This window comes from Myotis davidii, unplaced genomic scaffold (assembly GCF_000327345.1).
Source record: "Myotis davidii unplaced genomic scaffold, ASM32734v1 scaffold228, whole genome shotgun sequence".
Classification (NCBI taxonomy): Eukaryota; Metazoa; Chordata; class Mammalia; order Chiroptera; family Vespertilionidae; genus Myotis; species Myotis davidii.
In genome coordinates this window covers 1,067,988-1,083,453 of record NW_006300104.1, presented here as the reverse complement: position 1 = coordinate 1,083,453, position 15,466 = coordinate 1,067,988, and the positions used below count along the sequence as shown (strand labels likewise).

The 15,466-nt window shown below is 36.4% G+C and overlaps 1 protein-coding gene across 1 annotated transcript in view; it reads right to left on the bottom strand.

The window, feature by feature from the left end:
• Positions 1–15,466, bottom strand: part of CARNMT1 (carnosine N-methyltransferase 1) — a 45,810-nt gene that overhangs the window by 12,031 nt on the left and 18,313 nt on the right. The window contains exons 4-6 of the mRNA XM_015572306.1: positions 4,103–4,243; positions 2,990–3,168; positions 1,347–1,460 (exon numbers count right to left, since the gene is read on the bottom strand). Of these exons, the coding sequence (XP_015427792.1) occupies positions 1,347–1,460; positions 2,990–3,168; positions 4,103–4,243 (434 nt within the window). The remainder of the gene's footprint in view (positions 1–1,346; positions 1,461–2,989; positions 3,169–4,102; positions 4,244–15,466) is intronic.

Below are 15,466 nucleotides of genomic sequence, written 5' to 3'. Positions count from 1 at the left end.
TGGCAGTTAATTTGCATATCACCCTGATTAGCCAATGGGAAGTGTGTCGGAGGTATGGTTAATTACCATGTTTGTCTATTATTAGATAGGATAGATTGTACAGCTATTTGCTCTCAGTAGGGGGTGTGCAGGAGGCAACTGGTCAATGATTCTCTCTCATCACTGACATTTCTATCTTTCCCTCCCTCTCTCTGAAATCAATAATATATGTATATTACATATATATTTAAAAGCAGGTGACAGAACCCACTAACAAATCCTGAAGGCTAAGGACTCAAACAATGTAGATATGATTTTTAAGTAGTATATTAATCTCTTAACACACAAAAAGAAATTATATTTACCTTGATAATACCATTATTCTCCCTTTATTTTAAAGAAAAAGGATTAAAAGAGAGGATAACACTGGCAATTTCCCTTATAATTTGGATGGAAGGGATCACGTCATACTTATTACTTTGAAAAAAATGTATATTTTTAAGGGAGAAGGATAGAGAGATAGAAACATCAACGATGAAAGAAAATCAATAATGACAGAATCAACCACTGAGCCATGCCAGCAGGGCCATACTCATCATTTGATTTTCAGTACTTTCCATCAGAAGGCAGTAAGTGTTCTGCATACGTGAAATTATGTTTCTATTCTTTTTTAACTTCATGATATTCATAAAAGTTATGCTTACTCTTTTCCCAGTATGTATATGCACAGGGAGGATGTTTCCATGGGAGAGGCAAATGCTTTCCCTCAAATCTATACTACTAAAAGGGTAATATGCTAATTAGACCGGGTCAACCAGCCATCTTCAGGATGTCCAACTTCCTTCTGGACAAAGCCATGATGGTGGGGTCTGAGGCAGAGGCAGTGGAATCGGGCCTAAACAGGCAGTTGAACATCTCCCAAAGGGTCCCTGATTGGAGAGGGTGCAGGCTAGGCTGAGGGAACCTCCTCCCCGCCCCCCCCCCCATGGACGAATTTTTGTGCACTGGGCCACTAGTGTCTAATAATAGAAAAAACAGGACTGTTGTCTCCATAAAGTGGAAGGTGGGAAAGATGAGGTAATGATTACCATCAAGTTAATAATCAGTGCTCTGACATTATGAATGCTGTGAGACTGACCTAGTGTAAATATACAACTTGAGGGCTCCAACTACTTATGAGGAATTAGCTAGGACTGGAGGAACTGCACCAAGTAGGATGCAGTCTAAAGGGAAATGCAGAGGTTTTAAATTGAATACAGCATAATTATAACTTTTGTGACTATTTGATACCATGAAGTTACCAAATATAGGATAGTTATAGCTACTAGATTAATGCATAAGATCCTAATAAATACTGATAAACTTACCTAGATTTATCCAAATTCCACCTGGTTTGAGTATTTTCCATATTGTGTCAATATAATCAATTACATTGTGAGCTGTGTCTATGAAGAAACAGGTAGCAATACAGTCCCAGGCATCTATTCAAGGAAAATCAAATTACTACATTTGTAATGTTATTTTTAAATTTTTTTGTTATTTTAACTTTTAATTAATTCCATAAATGTACCAGGTTCCTCTTACAGAATATTAATATTTCATTTAACTGCAGGGATATAGAAGCTAAACTCTTCCAATCAACTACTATAATCAAGATAATTAAATAATCATTTATGAGATACTTTACAATTAAGATTTTATTAATAATTTGATAAAGTAATCAATTTGGAAATCATTTTTGATACCTGTATCACTATATATCAGTGGTTCTCAACCTTGGCTGCACATTAGAATCACCTGGGAATCTTATAAAATCCTGATTTCTGGACCTCATCCTCTGGAAATTCTGTTTCTTTGTTACGGGGTGAGGCCACAACATTAGTAACAAAGAAACAGAATTTCCAGAGGATGAGGCCCAGAAATCAGGATTTTAAAAAGATTCCCAGGTGATTCTAATGTGCAGCCAAGGTTGAGAACCACTGCTATATATCTTTACCAAATGATATGTTTTGTCTATAATTTATTTAACTGCTTTCTTTTAAAATCATTGAAGATGAAATAATAGTCATTTGAATTCTAAATTGATTTCTTTCAACCAATGTTAATTACCAATTCTGAAAGGTTTCAGAAAGCCTGTATGCATACACTTACTTTTTAAGTTCTGCTCTTAGAAAGACCTTCCCTGACAACTATATAAAACAGCAGGCCCTCCCCAGACCCTCCTCATCCTCTTTCCTGCCATAGTTTCCTTCCTCATAATATTAATTTGTTATTGCCTCTCTCTCCCTTTAAGAATATATAAGTTCCCAGGTACAGGGACTTTGTTTTGCTCACTGCTGTCTTTCCAGTGCCTAGAACATACCTGCCACTTAGCAAGTTCAACAGATATTTGTTAAATGAATGACTTGTTGACACCTCAGCATTTCATTCTTCTTTCTTTCACTGACAACTCCCCTCCTCTCTCCCCTCCTCACCTATCCCTTTCTCTAATGCCTAGCACAAATTTCTTCCATACTTCATAGCCTGATTGTAAAGGTCCTGCACAATCTGGAACCAACCTTCTTCTCTACCCATATTTCCATTAAATCTCCAAATAGACTTCCCTTCCCTTCCCAGGCTGTTTACCATCCTCAATTACCTTATTGATTCGTATGTATGTACTTCTACCTCCTGGAATGCCATTCCTCCTTATCCTTCAAGTCACAGCCTCTCCACAGAGAACTCCCTTCTCACACTAACTTACTTCCATTACTCATTTAACTTTGTTTACATGTTGGCTTCTATTTATAGACCCAATAGATTATAAATTTCTTAACTGTGGGATCTTATACTTTTTTATATTTCCCATCATTGCCTTATACATGCATGACCTTCAAATTATTTTAAATTGTCACTGAAGTATACTTTATATTCTGCCATCAAAATGGATGACCAGAACTTTAGCTTAGTATAAAATTAGATCATTAAATTTAGAATTGATAGACCTTTAAAATGTTTGCTTTCAACTTACTGCATTCTGAGTATATCTCCTGAAAATCTCCTGCTGTCATAGAAAAATTAGAACCAGGAGGAAGACTGTGGGGGTCAACATCGGGGAAAAAGATGGGTCGAATCTGATCAGCTGACTTCCGGTTATTGCTAAACTGATGGATCCAGGGATAAAGCTTATATTTATTAATTTCAGAACATCTGCAAAATATGAGCATACAATTCAGTATTAACTAAATATGTTACCAAGAAAATCTACTTTAAACACTAAAGTATATTGTTTGATTAAAAGTTTACTTATTTAATTACTACTTAAAAAGTATTACTATTATACCCCATCCAATTATCTGGAAATGCACATACACATGCAGATGAGTAACCAATCATGAATGAAGACAGAAAAAAATTAAATTCTGAGATATGAATGTGTTGTTCATTCCAAGTTTTACAAATATATTTCCAAACTTCAAAATCAAGTAAAAACCAGTCCAAGTATTTTTTTAATGTTATGGGTTTTGTTTGATACCTATTTTAATTACTCTGTACAACCTTCTCCCATTTTAACTTATTATCCCCCAACTCATACTGCCACCAAAATAACATATTACTTAAACAGGCAGCTATTTAGTTTTTTCTCTAACACACCTCTTCTGGCTTTAAAAATAACAACTCTTTTCCACTGCTTACTAAGAGGCCACAGAAGTTCTGAAAGATCTTTCCAACTCAGTCACGTGAGCTTACTTGGCCATTTAATAAGAAACTTAAGGACAAAAGATATCACTATACAGTACTCTTACTATACTGAAGAAACAAAAGGGTGAAGAAGTTTAAGGAACAATGAGAAAGTACCCCTTCCTGGATCATACTTAGTCCTGAAATTCACACAGAAATAATTTCATTTTCATGGAATGCCAAGTCACTTCCTAAAGTCACTAAACCATCTTGATCAAATGTCTGTTAACTAGACAACTGATTAAAGTGACAATTGTATAACCAATTTAATATAAGAAATATTTATGGTATACATCATAATTAAACACTATGTACTTATCTTCAAATTCAGAATTGTTCAAAAATAGGTAAGTCAGTCTAATTCTGAAATATTACTATTTCTAACAAAAAGTAAATTAAATACCTGTTGAGTACAAAGTTGGAAGAAAATAGCATAAAAAAACTCCATTCATTTCCTTGACAAGCATAACCTAGCATAGCTATTTCCCAGGCCAGTCTTCCTAGTCCAGCACCAGGTACCAGAATATTTACTTTAGAAGGATCCCTGAAATGAAATAAGGCAATTATGTCCAACCCCTTAAAGAAAAGAAAAAGAAAAAAAAGACAAAGATCCATATTAACAACTAAAATCTTTGATATGAAGACCCCCATATCCCTAGTAGCTGTCGCCTGAACAACTATTAAAATTATCCCAAAGGGATCCCAATACATACAAAGAGGTGAACAAAATTATTTTATCATGAGACAGTAAACAAAACATAATTTCATTTCTAAATTCTGTAATACAATGGTTTATGTAATTAAATAGATTAAGTATAATTTTTAATATGTCAGGTATATCTTTTTTATTTTTTATTATTAATGTGCTTTTTGCCCATTCTCAACCGAGTATATTTTTTCCATTAAGTTTTAGAGAGTGGAAGAGAGGGAGAATGAGAAACATCTATTTGAGACACATTGATTGGCTGCCTCCCACACGCATCCCAGGCCAGGAATGGAACCTTGATGTTTTGCTGTGCAGGACAACACTCTAACCATAGAACCACATTGGCAAGGGCTGTCAGGTATATCTTTAAAAGAATCTAGGAGGTGGGGGGGGATAGTTTTATGGGGAAAATGGGGAGCTATCTTCTAATTGATCATATATAATAGCAAATAATATCACACCGAACCAGAAGAACACAACCACACTGCTCTCCACTTATTTGCATCACTCTACCACAAATATCCTTTGTTATAAAATCCACCATTCCACTTTCAAACTGCTAAAAATTTGCCTTAGCAAAGCAAGAACCTTTCTCAGGACTCCTGGCAAGTAAATGTAAACAATAAAATGGTATTCTTACTGAAAACCAAAGAAAAGTGTGTATAATCAGCTATCATGGCAGTTAAAAGTGAACTTATCTTTTGTCTGTATTCCCCAAACTTAGTATATACTAGTAAATCAAATAATTTCGAAATCTAGCCCCATGTATTTCTTTTTATGTTTAAACTACATGGTCCTTAGTTTGGTGTGGTCCAAACAGTAGCAGGGCTACTAGTAGCCCTATATGATAACCTTTGCATTTCCCACTTTGAAATAAAAAACAAACAGAACTAAAGAACTTTTGAAAATTCAGTCTACAAATACAATAGCGTGGGAATTTGCCCAGGGCATTCAGTCTTAAATATTTACACATGGAACATGTATTTGTATAAAAATCTTAAAGTTTAATTTGTTTCACTGTTGAATTTTACATATACGATATGGCATAAACCAAAATTTGTTAAAAATGATTTTTGACAAGCTTATTATGATTAGTAAGACATCCTTTAATCCTTGATATAGACAAACTAATTCCAAGGTGTTACGTAACAATCTTCACTAAAATAAAATAGAATGCTTTCTTCTCATTCTAGATTATACATGTGTACATGTGCGTGAACACTTAAATTTGTTTTTGTTTTATGCTTTTTAAAAATTGATTTCAGAGAGAGGGAGAGGGAGAGATAGCAACATCAATGAGAAACACTGACAGGCTGCCTCCTGCAAGCCCCCTACTGGGGATCGAGCCTCTAACTTGGATATATGCCCTGACTGTCAATGGACCTAAGATCTCCTGGTTCATGGGTCAACACTGAACCACCGAGCAACACTGGCCGTGCCTCATTAAATTTTTAATGAGGGCATCTCCTCAATCCTACTTATATTGGTTACCTAACAAAAATACACAAAATTTTATTAGAATGTGAAAAGCTCCTAGATGTAGAACTCTAACTCTGCTAAGCTTTATATAAAGGACCTTCCACCATGGAACCCCACCCTGGCCTCTCCTCCCATTTTCCACTCCCTACCACCCACACAAACCCTTACTCTCCACACTTATTTTCTTTTTAGTTCCCATCTGCCCAATCAAAACATCCCGGGTGGCTGTTTTCAGATAAGAATTTTTTAAAAAAAACCAAAGTAATTAAAGTAAAAGGATTTGGAAGTAAACTGAGTCCTTAAATCTTTATAAAAATAATCACTAATAATTTCTGAATGGCTAATGATCTGCATAAAACATCACCATGCAGAACACAGATGAGAGTCTCAATGGCATTCTGGGTGAAAAAGCCAATTTCAAAAGGTGACAAATATATTGTATGACTCCATTTAATATGATATTCTCAAGAAGACAAACTATGTGACTGATAAGCAGTTACCACAGGTTAAAGGTGGGGAGAATGTGTCACTATAAAGGGAAACATGAGGGGTTTTCTTAATTGATTTTTTTTTTTTAGAGAGGAAGGGAGAAAGATAAATATCGATGAGAAAAACATCATGAAACATCACTGATCAGCTGCCTCCTGCATGCTTCTCAATGGGAATCGAGTCCACAATTCGGGTATGTGCCCCGACCGGGAATTAAACCAGTGACATCTTGGTTCATGGGTCGAACTTCAACCACTGAGCTACACTAGCTGGGCAACATGAGAATTTTTTTGAAGGGTAATAATGGAACTGTTTTGTACCCTGTTGGTAGTGGTAGCTAACCAAATCTACAAGTGCTAAATTTCATAGCTCCAAGAAAAGTACTTTTTACTGTTAATTAAAAATAACGTGGCTCAGTGGTTGGGTGTCACTCCAAGCACCAAAAGGTTGCCCGTTTGCTGGTTCCATTCCTGGTCAGGGCACATGCCCGAGTGGTGGGCTCATCCCCTGTAGGGGCACAGGAGGTAGCCATGGATGTCTCTCTCTCTCTCTCTCTCTCTCTCTCTCCCTTCCTCTCTCTCTCAAAATCAATTTAAATATCTTAGGGGAAAAAATGCAGAAATTAGAAACCCAGCTATCCTTAAGGAAAAGTTTTTGTTAATAATGATACCAGCAATTGTTTTAACTGAAGGAAAGTTAACTATGGCTGCTATTGTGAAATTTGCCCTAACTAATCAGGGCTATAGAACTCTCTACCCTCACCTTGAGGCAGAATGTTGCTGTATAAAACTGCTATTAAAAGGCTGTCAGTAAGCCATGGAATGCAGAATCTAGCAAGGCCCTACCTTAAGCCTTAATAGAGATTATAGATCTACCAATTATTTGTATTATATCAAAAAGGGTTTATTTCTGTAGGCATATAAAAAGGATATACATTAAAACAAATAATTGAAAAATGATTAAGAATCAAGCAGTGAATGGGGGAGATGGAGAGAATATCCCCTCGTTCTTTCTTCTTAGCTAGTTTTTCATTGGGTGCTTATAAAAGGGCTATTAACAGCATAATGAAACATCCTTCCAATTATAATGCATATGAAACTAAGGCACTCTAAAAAGCAGTTTCTGCTATGGATCCTTATGAAGTCTAGGACATTTCTATGAAGGTATTTCTGTGGAGAATAAGAGAAATATAAATCTAAGTATAGGCCTTTATGGAGAGCTGACTTGAAACAATATATTTAGTATAAATGTAACACCCCTGGATAATCCTATATAATAAAAAGCAAATATGCAAACTGTCCCCTCAGCCAGGAGTTTGATCCAAGCAAATCTTATTTTGAACAGGGGTGTCTTGGAATTGGCCCGAATAGTGATTCTCTGTAGCTCTTCTAGGATGAACAGGCTGAGAACTAGGAGATTTGCAAGGGCCCCCCCCATCGGAGTGGGCTGGCCAGACCCCACCCATGCACGAATTTGTGCACTGGGCCTCTAGTAGTGGGATAACAGTGTATTCCAGACAAGCAAGAATGGAGAAGGGTGCATTTGTAAGGACAGAACAGAGCCTTGTGTGTCTGAACAGGCTGTGGATCACATATGCACCACCCTTGGTGCTTCAACTATTGTACCAGCAGTAAATGTTCTTGCGAGAGAGTTCCTTTATTGGGCACAGAATGATTTTTTGCATTGCAGCTGCTGAATAGCAAATTCTAACACACAAAATACTTCCTCTTGTGTCAGCATGTCACATAGCTGACCCCTGGTGGTAGCAGGCACTACCTTCAAGCACCTAAAAGGTTAAGTTCTGTTTGAGTCACAGCAATTCACTTATGGTCCAACATAGTAAAATCCACTAATCATGTGTAGCTGGCTACTGAACACTTAAAATGTGGCTATTTCTGAGATGTGCTGCAAGTATAAAATAATGCCAGATTTCACTTAGTTTTATAAAGGAATGTAAACTGTCTCAATAATCTTGCATACTCATTATAACTTGAAATATTTTTATATAGATTTACTGGGTTATGAAGTATATTATTAACTTCATCTGTTTTTATTTACCTTTATATGTGGCTTCTAGAAATCTTAAAATAACACATGTGGCTTGCATTATATTTCTATTAACCCAGTTGGTCCATACAGCAAAATCATAAAAACCCAATTCTGAGCAAAAAACAATTGTGAGATGACATCATAAACCATTATATGAACTTTTAAAACATATAGAGCAATACAATATTTGTATTGTTTAGGGCAGTAATTTTCAACTGGTATGCTGCAAGAATTTTAAAACATACAAAACCTATTTAGGCAGGGACACTGACCTTTTTTTCCTTAGATTGTCAAATATAAAAATGACAACAGCCAACACAATAGCTGTCTGGTGTGAATGAATCAAAATTATATCTTTTTTTGTCAGATCAACAAAGAATGTGTATTTTGGCATTCAGCAGAATTTTAGTAATTGTTTATGTGTGTCATGAGATTAAAGGTTGAAAAATCACTGGTTTAGAGGTATATGAGCATATAGTTAATATAAGAAGGTATGATTAGAGTAACAAATTAATGTTATCTCTGAAAAGAATGTGCTCTATATATGATTTGAGGGCAGTTTCAACTGCATATGTAATGTTTCTTTTAAAAAATACAAAATTTTTTGAAGTTAATATATCAAAATGTCAAGGTTTAACAGCTAGGTGTTGAAATATTTTTTATTCAAAGGAGAAAATGAGTTAGAAACCAGATTAATATCTAGCCCCTTCAAAAATATGGTCCCAACTTACCTCTTACTCCCAACAAAAAATTCCACCTAGCAACCAAACAACTTCTCACCAATTGCATAAGACACTTTCTCACCTTAATATTTAGAGCACCTACACACCCATAAAAACTCAGTTTAAATTACCACCTTTATCTATGAAGTCTTTTCTAAATATCCCAGGCAAAGCTTGAACTAATTTCTCAATGCTTTCACTACTTCATTCATACCTCTGTTATAGTTCATATTTCAAGCTCTTCATTTTGCTTCTTTCATTTAATACAGGGGTCAGCCACTATGACCCACAGGCCAGTCATGCCCTTTCATTTATGTATTGTGTATGGCTGCCTTCCCAAGACGACAGAGCTGAGTAGTCCCCGTACATCACATTGCCTGCAAAGGTTAAAATATTTACTAGCTGGCCCTTTGTTTCATCTTTTATTATTGTAACATTAAAACTAATGTCCTCGACATAAATAATTTTCCACATGCACAAGTATATCTATAGCAAGCTTCTCCAAATTTGAATCACAGGAGTCAAGATATGCATGTGATTTTTCTTGATTATCAAGTTGCCTCCATAAAATTTTACTAATTTATTCCATCAGCAACATGTTTCCTCACACTGTCAGAAATAGTTATGTAACTTCTAAATCTTTGCAGTGAAATCAATGAAAAATGGCATCCTAGTGTGATTTTTACATTTGCATTTTCTTATGAGATTGAGCATCTTTTATTTCTTTCCTTGAATTGTCTCCTTACACTATTTTTCTATATTAGTCTGGAATTGTTATTACTGTAGACTTGTAACACATGAATTCTTTTTTTAAAAAAAAACCTTTATTGTTGGAAGTACCACAGATATTCCCTCCCACCCCCTTGGCCTCTTCCAGCCTGAATTGTATGAGCTTGAAATCTCAGATTTCTATGTCTTTGGACTAAGAGGGCTTTCAGGATGAGATAAATCTATTTCAGTCTCTATGCTACTCTTATATTTTGGCAGTTAACATTTCCTCCATTTTCTCTTTTAAAATGCTTTCTTTCACCTAAAAGAATCCTTTCATAAATTATACCTTATATTCTTTGTGTTTTTTTTAAAATATATTTTATTGATTTTTTACAGAGAGGAAGGGAGAGAGATAGAGAGTTAGAAACATCGATGAGAGAGAAACATCGATCAGCTGCCTCCTGCACATCTCCCACTGGGGATGTGCCCGCAACCCAGGTAGATGCCCTCGACTGGAATCGAACCTGGGACCTCTCAGTTCGCAAGCCGACGCTCTATCCACTGAGCCAAACCGATTTTGGCTATACCTTATATTCTTTATTTTAATCTAAGTGGAAAATGTTCCTTTAAAAAATTTTTAAATTTTTTTATTGATCTCAGAGAGGAAAGGAGAGGGAGAGATAGAAACATCAATGACGAGAAAGAATCACTGATTGGCTGCCTTCTGCACATTCCCCATGGGGGATCTAGCCTGCAACCCAGGTATATGCCCTGAGTGGGAATCGATCCGTGACCTCCTCCTTCATAGGTTCACACTCAACCACTGAGCACACCAGCCAGGCTGGAAAATATTTCTTTAAAGCTCAGCATATTTTTTCCAAACACCTAACTATATAAAATAAATTCAATATAGTCAATAGTATGCAGGAATCTTCCTAGCATGTTAGACATATATTGAAAGGTAAAGACCTATCAGAGTTTCCTTCCACAAACAAAATATCACTTCAAATTCTTCTAAAATAGAATGAGTTAATGAATTCAAGATGCTCTATTTTCAGGATTTTCATCCAGCAGTTTTTAGGATATACAAGAGTATATGAGTCTAAATGGTTGTGATTTACCATTTCAATTAGGACTCAAATTTAAGAATCTTTCCTCAGCAACTATAAGCTTTATAGCACTCAAATTTTAACCGAATAATTACTGAAGAGTTCTATATTCAGCACAATAAAAATAGCATTTCCTTATATAACAAACAGATCAACCTGTGACTTCAAAGCTGCTTGTGCTTGCAGACCCAGGCATTTAAAAATTCTAAACAGGAATGAATTAGACAAACTGATAAGACAAATGTGTTTCCATAGAAAAACATATTTTAATGATACATATATTGTACATTCTATACATATTTAAATAAATTATCTTTTATAAACAGCTGAATTAGAAAGGCCTTTATTGAAATTTCAAAAAGAAGAGAACACAATCGAAAGGCTAGCTGACATAAATTTGGGTTGATCCAGCTAAGTGTAAAGACCTTGAATGCTTGCTGTAACACAAACAGGATCCTGGAAATTTCTCTGAGACCCAAACTTGACCAGCATTTACCTAATCAACCTGGATTTTGAAGGGCTATAATTAGGCCTCTTTTCTGGGATTTTGAGTTTACTTTTTATGGAAGAGTTATGACTCTAATATGGATATGGACTTCACTGTGCTTTATTAGCTTGATTTTGTTAAGGGTTTTTGATAGCTCATCTTACCTAATATGAGGAAACCAATTTAAATTAAACATGCAAAACGAATGATACAGGAAGAAGTGTGTAATTTTTCCAATAGTTTGAAGAATAGCAAAAGAGTTTGATAGATATTTTGGCACCCTTCATTTTAAAATTTAGAAATTCCTGTCCACTTTTATAATATTGATTTCTCCCAAGAAAGGGAAATGAGTGGCTAGTTAAGAGTTATGGAAAAGAGGCTTTCTATCCTTTGAAACCTTTAAAATTTTGAACCCTGTGAAACATTTTACCTATTCAAAGAATGTTTAACCTAATTTCAGAAACAAAGATATTTTGGATTTTGAGAAATATGTGGCCTTTATGTTTACAGAAGCTATTAAGCTATTGTCTATTATAGTGCAGAGCACTGAATATACACATTGACAGCACCAACTAGAAACTTTTAAGAAAGTAATGCCCTTTTGAAGCAACAATGTTTATAAACTTAAAATATTAAAAAAACTGAGCGCTGCTTGGTGTGGCTCAGTTGGGTGTCATCTTGTGCACCAAATGGTTGCTGGTTTGATTCCAGGTTAGGGCAGCCAACTGATGTTTCATTCTCACATCGATGTTTCTCTCTCTCTCTAAATATCAATAAAAAAATTTTAAAAAACTGCAAAGTAAGCAAATGTAAGAAATTAGATAATTCTAATAGTTGTAGAATAAGTCATGTAGGACCATTTTTATAATGACCATTTGTTAAAAATAACAAAATAACCTGTACCATTTATTAAAGTAAACAGAGGTAGCCTTTAGAAACTGTAATTTTTAGCTGTTTATTCCAACTTAAGCCATAAGTCTTTGAAACAAGTCATATAAGGAAGATTTCATATCTTATAAAGAATAATTAGAAGCAGACCTCAGTGTTGCCCAACATTCCATGGGTAAATAGGCAAAGATCCCTCCCAACAAAGAAAAGTTCTAAACCAAGTGGTCTCACTGGTGAATTCTACTGAACATTTAAAAAATAATAAACACCAATTCTTCTCAAACTCTCCCCAAAATACTGAAGGGAGGGAACACTTCCTAATTCGTTCTGTGAGGCTCAGCATTATTCCCATACCCAAGTCAGATAAAGGCATCACAAGAAAAAATTCACAAAAGAAAAAAACCATCAAATCACTTATACATATAGATGTAAAAATACTCAAAAAAATTTAGCAAATAGAATCCAAGAATATATAAAAAGAATTATTCACCATGACCAAATGGGATTTATCTCAGTAATACAAGGGTGTTTCATCATAAGGAAAAGTCAATCAATGTAATATAGCACATTAATAGAAGAAAAAAAATCCACAATAATTTCATTTGACAAAGAAAAGGCATTGACAAAGCGCAGCACCTTTCATGACATAAACCCTCAAGACGTAGGAATACGGGATAACTCAATATGATCAAGAGCATTTATGAAAACTCACAGCTAACATCACACTCAATGTTGAAAGACTAAAGCTTTCCCTTGATCTAGAACAAAATAAGGAGCCCCCTTCACCTCTATTCAAGAATAGAGGCAAAAGCCATTCTTCTAATGGAAAAGGAAGAAATTAAAAACTATCTCTATTCACAGATGACATATCCTACATGTAGAAAATCACAAAGAATCCACAAGAAAGCTACTAGAGCTAATAGATAACCAAAATTGCAGGGTTCAGCACAAAAATCAGTTGGGTTTTTGTACATCAGCTATTGTTTACAATAGCATCTAAAGGAACAAAGAACTCAATACTTAGAAATAAATTTAACCAAGGAGGTGAAAGACTGAAAATTATAAAACATTGCTGCATGATATTAAAGAACATCTGAATAATGAAAAGATGTCTTGTACTCATGGATAAAAAGCTTTAACATTGGTAAGCTATTTTACTATCCAAAATAGTCTACATAACCCCTAACAAAATTCCAACAGCTTTTTCCACAGAAATGGAAAAGCTTATTCTAAAAATCATATGGAATTGCAAGGGGCCCCAAGTTGCCAAATCAAAATTGAAAAAGAATAAATTGAAGGACTCATTTCCTGACTTAAAAACTTACAAAACTAAGTAAATTAAAATAGTATGGTTCTGGCATAAGGGCATATAGACAAATGGAATAGAGAGCCGGGAAATAAACCCTTACATATACAGTCAATTTGTTGATTTTCAACAACAGTGCCAAGACACTTACATGGGAAAAGGACAGTCTTTTTAACAAAGGGTGCTGGGAAACTGGATAGCCTCATTCATTCATTATTAATCCTGACCCAAGGGTATCTTTTTCCACTGATTTTTAGAGAGTGGAAGGGAGGGAGAAAAACATTGATGTGAGAGAGATACATCAATTGGTTGCCTCCTGGACATGCCCCAACTGGGGGCCAGGGATGGGACCTGCAACCCAGGTATATGCCCTTGACCAGGAATCTAACCCAAGACCTTAGTGGCTAACAATCAAACCACTAAGCCGCACTGACCAGGGCTAAATAGTCACATTTAAAAGAATGAAGTTAAAAAAATAAACAATAAAAATAAATAAATAAATAAACCTCAAAAACAACAAAAGTATGAAGTTAGACCTTACCTTATACCATACGCAAAAATTAACTCAAAATGAATCAAAGACCTAAACTTAAGAACTATAACTCTTATGAGAAAATATTTGGGAAGATCTTCATACATTGGATTTGGCAATGAGTTAGAGGTGACATGAAAGGCAACCAAAGAAAAAATATATAAACTGGATTTAACAAAATTTTTAAATTTTGCACATCAAGGAACATTATCAAAAAAGTGAAAAAACCTACAGCATGGGAGAAGATATTTACATATAATTTATCTAACAAGGAATTATTACATGTCAAAAAAGGGTCAAAGACCACTAAATCTCATCTATGATAACTAATCTTCAATCCAGACATAATCTATATATATAAAAGGCTAATATGCAAAGTGTCCCCTTGGGAGTTCGACCGAGAGTTCAATCACTCGCTATGACATGTGCTGACCACCAGGGGGTGGTGTGGAACGAAGGAAGGCCCCAGCCAGCAGCCGGGGAAGGAAGGCCCTGGCCAGCAGCTGGAAGGCCCCGATCCACCCTGATCACCGGCCAGGCCTAGGGACCCTACCCATGCACAAATTTTGTATGGAATTGAGCCTCTAAGTTTCTCTATATAAAAGCCTAAGCAACTGAATGACCGAACGACCAAAGTTGACCGGTCGCTATGATGAGCACTGACCACCAGGGGACAGATGCTCAAAACACAGGATTGGGCTACCTCCTGTCTGGATCGGGCCTGTGGGGATCAGGCCAAAACCAGCTCTCCGACATCCCCTGAGGGCTCCCAGATTGTGAGAGGGTGCAGGCCAGGCCGAGGGACCCCACCAGTACAAGAATCTGTACATCAGGCCTCTAGTAAAGAATATAAAAAGCTTGAAGAAGAAAGTGTTACGTAAACAACTAGAGGCCCAGTGCATGACAATTCATGCACTGGAGGGGGTGTTCCTCAGCCCGGCCTTCCCTGCTCACAGTCCGGGAGCCCACAGGCACAGGAGGCGACCCGGCGATCAGGGGAAGGTGACGCTCCCATCACACCTCTGCTGCTGCCACTGCTGGCAGCGCAAGCCTTGGCCAGCCCTGGTTACCCGAGCCTCGGGCAGCCCTGGGCAGCTTGGCCGCTGCCATACAAGGCTTGCCTGCGCCTCAGGCTGGCCCTGAGTGCCTGGGGGGCTGAGGGGACTGGGGGACTCCAGAGGCACGTGTGTGGAGCGGGCCCAGCCTTGCTGCGCACCTGCCACCCCGGCAGGGCTGAGGGGACTGGGCACTGCCATCTTGTGGCTGTGGGCGCTGCCATCTTTGAAGGT